This window comes from Scyliorhinus torazame, chromosome 18 (genome assembly GCF_047496885.1).
Source record: "Scyliorhinus torazame isolate Kashiwa2021f chromosome 18, sScyTor2.1, whole genome shotgun sequence".
NCBI classification, from domain to species: domain Eukaryota; kingdom Metazoa; phylum Chordata; class Chondrichthyes; order Carcharhiniformes; family Scyliorhinidae; genus Scyliorhinus; species Scyliorhinus torazame.
In genome coordinates, this window is record NC_092724.1 from 140,628,077 (window position 1) to 140,638,080 (window position 10,004).

The 10,004-nt window shown below is 44.4% G+C and overlaps 1 protein-coding gene across 1 annotated transcript; it reads right to left on the bottom strand.

The window, feature by feature from the left end:
* Nucleotides 1-2,521: 2,521 nt before the first annotated feature.
* Nucleotides 2,522-9,230, bottom strand: cbx4 (chromobox homolog 4 (Pc class homolog, Drosophila)). The gene is made up of 5 exons (XM_072483483.1): nucleotides 8,823-9,230; nucleotides 8,667-8,710; nucleotides 8,264-8,329; nucleotides 5,454-5,520; nucleotides 2,522-4,507 (listed from the first exon to the last, which is right to left on the bottom strand). The coding sequence occupies exons 1-5, from the start codon at nucleotides 8,889-8,891 to the stop codon at nucleotides 3,134-3,136; spliced, it is 1,620 nt and encodes a 539-aa protein (XP_072339584.1). The 5' UTR covers nucleotides 8,892-9,230; the 3' UTR covers nucleotides 2,522-3,133.
* Between the last annotated feature and the right edge of the window lie 774 nt (nucleotides 9,231-10,004).

Here is a 10,004-nt window from a genome sequence, read left to right on the forward strand (position 1 = left end):
CAGTTCAACTTGAAGACTGGTTGATACTGCCTTCACCAATTCAACTGGAAGATTAGGCGATACTGCATTCACCGGTTCAACTAGAAGACTGAGTGATACCGGCTTCACCAGTTGAAGTGAAAGTTCAGATGAATCTGCCTTCACCAGTTTAACTGGAAGATTAGGTGAAACTGCCTTCGCCAGTTCAACTAGATGATTGGGAGATATTTTCTTAACCAGTTCAAATACAGTTCGAATATGGGTGAGACAATTGGAATAGAACAAACTCACAAGCTATTTTTAGCACTACACTATGCACCGTGTCGGGGTGGCGGGAGGTTATTGGTGAAAAAGGAAATCCCGGATAAAGGAAAAGGGTGCCATTTGTTTTATGGTTAGGAATCGCATGTTTGTATCGTCTTCACGCTGTTTATACGGTTTTTTATTAGCAGTATGCACCGAATGTGAACATACAATGGATGCAATTGTCCAAAGCATTTTGCTTCGCATAAAATGGTTGGCAGTTCTGCAGTTTTCTAATCAGAAATCAATGTCGCGCCTCTTCCAACAGGAAGTACTGGAGGTAATGTTCAGAGACTACTCAACCACGTGGACACACTTCAGTCAGAAAATACTCAAAGGCGGGCACACGCTTTTATCAGAGTACTCCAACGCGTGTACACACGTCTGTCAGTCTCACAACATGATTTAGTGTGCCATTATCAAATATGTATTGGTTTTCCAAAGGAGAATGGTAGACGATTTCTATTGTGTCGAGAATTCTTAGTCTTCCAATAGTTCTCTTTCAGACTGGAGAGATCCTATCATAAGCTCTTAGGAGTCGAATATATAGACTACATCCAAATTTTCATTAGTTTTCAGTTTTCTCAAACTGCTGGGTTTCGGTGTTCATGTTTAAGATTTATCAAGCGCAATCATGAAAATAACCCTCTGCAAATCTCCTGATGCAGGAGGTTTAAACAGAACGAGCCAGCAAATAAGATGTGTACGCGTATATAGAGGATCGTGATGCCTAGGGAGTCAGGCTGTCCAAGGTTTGGAGCCACGGGTTGATCCTCAGGCCCTGCTGTGTTAGATACGTCTTGCCTATTCTCTACTTTTTCAGTTTGGGTGACAGCATTTGTCTCGTTCAGTCCATGGAAATCCAGACCATTTCTCAACACCAAACCACTGAGGAACTCAACAAAGTATTTTCCATTGGTCTGATACGGAATGTTCATTCGTTCCTCCTAGAGAATGTATCTGAAGACGGAAAACGGTGACACATGTCGGCAAATGCCAGACTTAGGTACTTCCAAGCATCTATAGAGGCGTTTCTGGAGCATACATGGCTGAATCCATACTGGCAAGATCTCGCTGCTCGTCCAAGTTATAGCCAGCTTTCAGTTAACTGGGGCGATGTACCTAGATCCTCCAAGCTTACTGCCGCATAGGCCATGCCTGCTTGGTCAGTCAGTAACAGCATCTTGAAATACTCCAAAACCTAGTCAATTGCTATGTCTGCCAGAGGTTATCTACCGATTGCAGCTTCCTAGGCGTCTCCTTCTGGTACCAACTTGACATCAAATATCTCTCTTACTTCCCTCTCCCTTTTAGGTCATCTGACCAAATTGGGTTTCACTTCTTGGATTTCCAAAACGTATCCGGGCTGTTAAAGTTTAGATGGAAGTTCACAATGTGCTCAATAACATTACGTCAAACCACGAACTCTTGGTACAAAAACTGCTTCGCATTTCACTTACTAGTATAGAGGGAGAACGACATAATAATATCCTCTTTTTGAGACGGCGGTTGAATTTACTTTTTAAAAAAGGTTTTCTGGTCCTAAGTCATCCCCACAATCACAGATGGCCACTTACCCAGTTCCTATCTATAGCACTGGTCCAAATGAGAATAGGTGTCTTGAAACTCTAAAAGTGCCTTTGCGAAACCAAAAATAATCCTTTCTGTTCTTGGATCCGTATTTATAATGCAAAGTGGGGATTAATGCGATATTTTGTTTTAAAGGTAGTTTGACGACCAGTTGGGTAAATGGTGGCCTTGTTCGAGATTAAGACAGTCATGTATTTCCAATAATTGCGTTTTTCAGATTAAAAGAATATACCCTGAGTGGTCCCCCAAAGGGTAACAATCACTTTGGTGGCGTACTCTGTGAAGCAACATTCCTGGGTCAGAGGCCTGAAGGGTAATGTTACTTTGAAGTAGTTATTTCACTCCAAGTCACAGGATGTTGCCTCCTTGGCTATTTTAATCTGCACAGTTTGTCAATGTGTCACATATCAAACTGCGGTTTCCGAGAAATGACGCCAGCTGGTAACCACAGCTACACGCAGTATGACTTATTTTAATAAAAAAAATGTTGCTTTAAAATATCTGCAGTGCGATTTCAAAGGAAACTGGAAGAGTTTCATCATTTCATTCACTCAGAAATAGTATCTGAGTCCTTCGAGAGAGTAGCTTCACGGTGACACTACATTGACTTCTGTGTTGCGCGGCACGAATTAATAATATGACTCAAGTCTTATTTCATAGAATTTCTATTCACTGTTCGCTGGTAATAAGAAACGCCAAATCAAAAATGGCGTCTCGGAGATACAAAACAGAATATCCACATTCTTCCATTATCTTAGTGACTGTCGCCCGCCCTCCTGCAACAGCGAATCCGGTGTTTTAAAGGCGTTTTCACATATTTACATTGAAGCACGAAAAAAATACATTTCTATCATAGCAGCACAAGCTCGGCAGCTTCAGAAATATTAAACAGACAGGAAATACAAAGAATCTGCACATTTAAATAGCACACATATTACCACAAATATTCATTATATCTGACACGGGATTAAAAATTCAAATAATGTATCAAACATCCAATAATGTGGTTTTATTATTTAAGATTTTGCTTTAAAAAAATTAAAAATCCAGATTTAAGGAAGCAATTTATTCGGTACCCTTTACTGTCGGTCTGTCCAGCTTAACTCCAGACACATATTCATTCACCTCTACATATTTAATGTGCCCGTGTATAAATAAAATTGCACAGATCTGAACTGTTCAATGTCAAGAAGGGAGATTTGGGTTAAAGAGTGGGTTGACTCCACACAGCTCGGTTTTCCAAATGCGCCTGAAGTTCCCTTCACACCGTTACATATTCCTTAAATGTCACCGTCAGGCAGTTCGCAGTGACATCTGTGATGATCAGATTGCCCAGGTAAGGTTTGAGGCCAGTCCAGGGGTACTGCTGTTCTGCTCTCGCCCTGCCGTCTCTCTCCTCAATCTCCGGCTGCTGGCCCGCAGCCTTCTGAGGCTCCGGCCTGGCCCTGACACAGCTCAGATCGATTGGCTGCTCGGGGTTTGAGTCCAAAGTGCCCTGGACGCCGCCCTCACTGCGATAAGGCTCGGCCTCCTGCAGCTCGGCCAGCTCCTCCTGCTCCAGCTGCACGGCGCTGCCCGGCACGCTGATGCTTCGGCACGTGCTGGGCTTTTTGGCCTCTTTCTCCACGATAGGTTCGGAAAGGTAGCGTTTCCTGGACTTGGGCAGTTTGGAGTATAAGCCATCCCTTCTGGACACCTCCGAGTCAGCAGCCCATCGCACTGGGGCTGGCTGTTCACCTTGCTCCTGCACGCAGGCTTCCTTCCGAGTCCTCAGCTCTCCCCCACTCCCTACCTCCTTACTGCCTTTGTCGACTACCTCCCCGTTCAGATTTCTATTCCGCGATGCAGCGGCCCCCAAAGTTCGAAGATAGCCATTCTGCTCGGCCTCTGCCTCTTTGTTTCCATTCCGAGTCTTAGCGGCCTCCGCACACCCATTGGCATCATTCCTCTCGCTGCCCCTGTCCGCCCTCTCCTCCGCTGCCATCGTTTTGCCATGTCCATTTTTAACTATCCACAACTCCCGGTCTCCAGCCCTGCTGGCCACTGCCTCGTTCCCGCCCTCCCCGCTCTTACTGTGTTTGTCCTTCGCCGACTGCATCCCATTATCCATGTATTTGCTCATGACTATTACAATCCTACCGTTCTTGTTTTTATTTTTCACTATTTTCATTCTGCCATTCATGCCGTTGTTTTTCACACTTTCCTTGGCCAGTTCTGGCCCGCTACCCGATTTCCAATCCATCTCCTTGGCTTCAGGCTTCTCGGCGCCCACAGCGTGGGGGTGGCCCCCATTCTTCAGCAAACTGGGCTGTGTTTCCTGCTCCGGAAGAGTTGGATGTTGCTCCTGGTTTGCTTCAGTCTCGCTCCGGTGGGGGTCGCCCTGCTGGTTGGGGTACATGATGTCCGGTTGGTAATGGTGATGTTTTTTGCTGTTTAGCTGGTAGTAATGTTTAGTGGCTTGATGCTGACGCTGTTCCTCGCTGTTGCAGGGTTTGTACTGATGGAGCTTTTTACTGTTCAGTTGGTATTGACGTTTGATGGGCAGCTGTTGGATATCGTTCTTCGACCGCTCTTCATCCACATTAGGATCCTGGAGCTCGGAAGGAACATTCGAGCGCCGAGCAAAAGCTGGTAGCTGCAAATCGAGAATAAATAGGTGAGTATTATTTGGGTTTCAAATTCTGGTAAGTAACTAATTCATTATGAGGCAAGACTACAGCTTAAATCTGGAGAGCACTTATTTGTTTACCCAACGATCACTGAAATGGGTGTTTTGTCTCTCTATCACCTCCTGACGCAAGGCTCAAACAGGATAGGTTTATATTTCCACCTTTGTCTGTTTCACTTCACTCCCTGGAAGATTCCATTTCCAGCTGAGGGGAGGCAAGGTCGATTCCATTCTCAATAGGCTTTACATACTTAGGAGGAACCCGTGTGGTGAGCCAACCATCGGTTGCTTCTTGGTTGTTGTTTCCAAGCACTTGGCCACCACTAGATCCCAACAGATACCAATCTATTCAACTGTGAACCCCAAACATTCTTCAGTAATCAACTTCAGTCTGAAATTAGCCTCCCTGAAGAGGAATGTTGTTTTGGGTTAGTTACTGTCAACATTGCTTTGGGTGCTCACTATTTACTAAAAAATCCACTGAAAAATGAACGTGTGCCTGGCTGTTTTAGATGGATGTTATGTGACTGAATATTGCAAATTTGGAACATTAACATTTTGGTAGGATGAAATCTACAATTTAAACATCATTTATATGCTATTTTCAATACAATGTTCTAGATATAACATAAACGCAGTTACATTTATACTCAAATTTGCATCTGTTTTCTTAAGTCTATTTATGTCTTTCAACAGCATGCTCCCTTGTGCTCTGGGAGCTGTGTCAACATTACTTTATAATGTTACACTGACATTTGCACAATTGCCTGCTCCAAGTAGGTATACAGTTTGGCTGAGAATATATTTGTCAAACTGAATTCAATTGACGACTTGAAGCCAAACAGTATGTGATAGATTACTCCAATCTGGTTCATATTTAGCATACAAATGAGCATTAGACAGATGATATTACCTGAACCAGTAGATGTTTGGGTTTGGGTCCTCGCTTACGATAGCCCATTGACTGCTCTTGTCTTTCCCTGTAGTCATAGTTAAAAAATAGATTAGCATTATAGTCACTTGCAATAATGAAATTACTAATTATTTTTCAGAAATGTCTTCTGTTCCCACCCTCATAAAATCCTGCAATTGGTGGTTGCACTATATTATGTATGTTACCTGCCACACCATAATATGATGAAACATACTTTTAATTTAAACATTCACTAAATGCTCTGACAATTTCAATTAAACGTTTACATTTGCACATTTGCATCGCCAATTGAGTGTTTGGATTGTCACATACCACTGATGTTGCAGAATAAAGTTTTACATTTTATTGTCGTAATGGTTTTGGATGGGGTGTTACTGACTAATATAAAAATTTAACTATCGACATAATGGACTATAACAATATTAATGCTTTGTAATCCTTCAGTGAGAGGGCAATCTCAGTAAACATTGTTTTTCACAGGCCAAATATGGGTTCTAAAAAAAATACCTGTGTGACTTAAGCTCACCTATGTAGATTAGCCTTTCTTGTTCCGGTACTTTACAGGGCTAAATCGCTGGCTTTTAAAGCAGGCCAAGGCAGGCCAGCAGCATGGTTCAATTCCCGTACCAGCCTCCCCGAACAGGCGCTGGAACGTAGCGACTAGGGGCTTTTCATAGTAACTTAATTTGAAGCCTACTCATGACAATAAGCGATTTTCATTTCTAGGGGCTGGTTTAGCACACTGGGCTAAATCGCTGGCTTTTAAAGCAGACCAAGGCAGGTCAGCAGCATGGTTCGATTCCTGTACCAGCCTCCCCGAACAGGCGCCGGAATGTGGCGACTAGGGGCTTTTCACAGTAACTTAATTTGAAGCCTATTTGTGACAATAAGCAATTTTCATTTTTCATTACCTGCACAGGTGGGAAAAGCCACCACTTCTAATTTACTGCTCCTATTCCAGTTTGTTATATGTCTTTCTATTATTCCTTGCAACATTTTACATACATAAAGGGAACATTAATTCATGGAACATTAATCTCAAGTATATGGAAGTGCATTCTGAGAGTTTACTTTGATGTCCAATATATTAATACATAGAGCTACTTCAACTGTACCGCCGAGTTACACAGAATTGGCCAGTCAAAATATGAAGCAAATGAACCCCCAAAGTAAGTGACATTTATTCATTCCCATCAGTTTGCTATTAATTGTTGTTTTGTTGTAATGTAATGTGCACACTGAAAGCCAAGGGAACAGCTCACTACTTTTCTCTTTGGCTCACTTGTATGAATCACAAATATTTTTTGTGACATTTCAAACTATCATTTTGCTGTGCTGTTAAATTAATTTAAGTCAGGGTGTAATTAAGCCATTGAACATGCACCATTTGTTTTTGATAATTGATTTTTTTGCATAGGACAACAATGCTCTGTATTAAATCTCGCAGTATGAAACTGTGCTGTTGAATTAATTAAAATCAGATTTTTCCATTCTTACCGCCATCAAAAGACCTCGAATGCAACAGAGCAAGTACAGTGATACTTTGACAATGGCTACATTGAAAAGTGCACTTGCTATTACTAAAGTTGCTTTTTACACAATGTTTCGGGAATTTCCTGGTGTTAGATGTTCAGTGGCTTGCTCCTGCCACTCAGTCACAATACGCAGAAGTTATTAGTTAACTAATTTTGAATTGCAACCGTCTTTTAACCACCAGCAGGGGCAAGAGGGTGGTGCAGTTTCAACCGCTGGCCCCCCATCTCTCTTGTCCTGAGGTGTCTCGTTAATGAAATTTAAAGGATGATAGTGCAGTGAGATGCAAATATATAAACGTCTTTTAAAAATAACGCGTTCCTGACCACGTCACAAGTCCAATCGAAGGTCTAGTGATAAGCAACTAAACTTCTGTCCTCCCACCCTGTCTCACGCAGCCTGACACCGCTATATTTATTCACATGATTGCAGGCAACCATGGCAACCCCGTGAGCTACTCACCAGTCAGATCGATTATCGTGTAACTAATTAAAAAGGACATCTAACCCTGCGTGTCCTTTCCATTTCTGCAGGTTGCAGCGTGAGGCACAGCAAGCCTTTAAAGTGACACTTGTGCCCGAGCAGGTGCAGCGGGGAGCAGGAGTGGAGAGAAGGCCATTTGGAAGCAGGTTACGGCTGGGAGGACGTTCTGTGATCTGACAGCCTAGTACCTCCCTACACGAGTCTCACTTCGGAGATAAATGCACCATCTAGCTACGATGTGTAACATCGCACCAGCACTTACATCACTACTGCAGCAGTGGTTCAAAGCGTTTTTTGGAAAAAAAACGTTTACATCCCCGCGTCTATTCCGCCGATGTGTCTTCGATATTATTACTGCCGTTTTTAGTTTGCACAAATTAAACTTCAGCAATGGCAGGAAACACACTGGCATTTGATGCTGTAACGCTACCAGCTGATTATCGACCCCCCCCCCCCACACACACACACTACCCTTTACTGTAAGGGTGTATCTTAACTTGATACATTTCACTGTGGATGTGCTCATGCTAAATCGCTCCTGGTGTAGATCCCGGCTCCTCGGACTCTAACAATTCCGACAACATCTATACTGAAACCTGCACTGTTCTATTCTGGTTTTATTACGAAACTGTGCAGTCCCCCCACTTTCGGAAGCTCTTGGCGTTTGGTCATACGTGTAATGGACACACACACCAAACGTGTGTTTGTGTGTGCCTAGTGGCCGAGTTCTTCCCCCACCCCCACCACCACCTCAACTCCACCTTTTCACTTACCTGTGTTGGAAAGCCAAGAGCAGCCGAGGGTCCAGGATGTTCTCCTCCGGCTCCCACGTGTTATATCTGCGGAGAAGGCATGAGCAGTTCACTTAAAACCTCTCCAAACACACACACACAAGCGGGAAATTAAGACGAACTAGTGTGCTGCCACTCACTCAGGCAATGTGTAGGGGAGGCCATTTTCACTCTATTCACACACACTATCATATCTTTCACAGTCCATAAGACATTCCTGGACTCTCTGGCCATTTTTGTTTTGTTGGTTATCCACCACCAGAAATTCACCGGTGGCATTTGTCAGAAGAGGAAATTGACAAGACTCTCCCACTATGCACACACTCAGACACTGTCATTTATCTATTTTAAAAAAAAAAAGACATGCAAAAAAAATGGGACTCACTTGGGAGACCATCCCCTCCATTTCACCAGGTACTCGACCCTCCCCTGTGGAGAAATAAAGACAGCGGTTAGTCAGTGAAAAGCCAGAGACAGCACTATTGCGGATCAATAACGTGGCGGAATGGGTGAGGAGGTGAGCCGGAGCTGGCCACATTACCTTCCTGATCCGTTTTTTCTCGATGCTCTCCACGGCAAAGACGTGCTCCCCAGCCGCTGGCAACTCCATAACGATGCGAGGAGCTGCACGGGCGCCGCTTGACCTTCTGCTAACTGCAGATCGCTTCACCCCGGAGCTCTCCTCCTGTTGGGGAGGAGGAGGAGGGGGGGGGGAGAAATGGCTGAGGGAAATGGCTGGGGGGGGGGGGGGGGGGGGGTCTGGGTTTGTCTTTCGCTACTCTTATTTTTTTTTGGCACCCTTTCCGAGCGGGTTTTTCTGTTCCCCCCACCCCTTGGATCTCGACTCGGTGGTCACATATCTCTCTCTCTCCCTCCCTCTCCTGCTCACTCTCTCTCTGCTGCAAAGCAGAGAACGCACAAACGCAGCAACACAACGCTGTGGCGTCAGGAGCTAGGGCTGTCAATCACTGCAGCCCCGCCTGAGGTCGCAGAATCTAACTACAGCACCAAATACGGGCAAGACGCAGCCTTGTATGGTAATGGCAGAAAGATAAATTCTATTTTTCCAAATTAAGAAAGGACGACACGAAAATGAACGCCAGAAAACGGTGCTCCCTCCTCCCTCCCTCCCTCTCACTGATAGTCACCGTTCTCTCGCATCTAAACAATGTAATTCCCCGGGCTCACAGTTCTGTTCCACCGCGATGTGCAAATTTTTTTCGTGTCCTCTTCTAATTGGCTATGCATCGGGCTAGAAATGTCTTGCGTTCTTTGAGAAACCTGCTTCGTTGCTGACATGCATCAAAGGCGCGTCACTATTTCATTAAATTTTACCTACGACCAGATTGCTAGCCCCCTGACTCGATCGCGCCTTTATTGTCCGTGCATTTTGCAAAAGTGTAACAGTGCGGTGAGTCAGCTGGAATGGTTCAACCGCCCCCTCCCTCCCCCTCGCATTGAGCAGATATGATACACGGCCATGGCAATATTGATGATGATAGCACCCTGATATCATGTCTGTCACTGCCCATTTGTCTCAGTCCTTGTCATTTAGTGCTATCCACTATGGTGGAGGGTAACATGATAGAACCTTTGAAACGAGCGCACAATCCTCTTCCTCGTTCCAAGAGCAACCATAGCTCCTTCTGGAAGGGCATTGCCAATTTCAAGCGGTAACTGGCAGCATTCAGTGTCCAACACGGGGAAGCCTACAGGGGACATT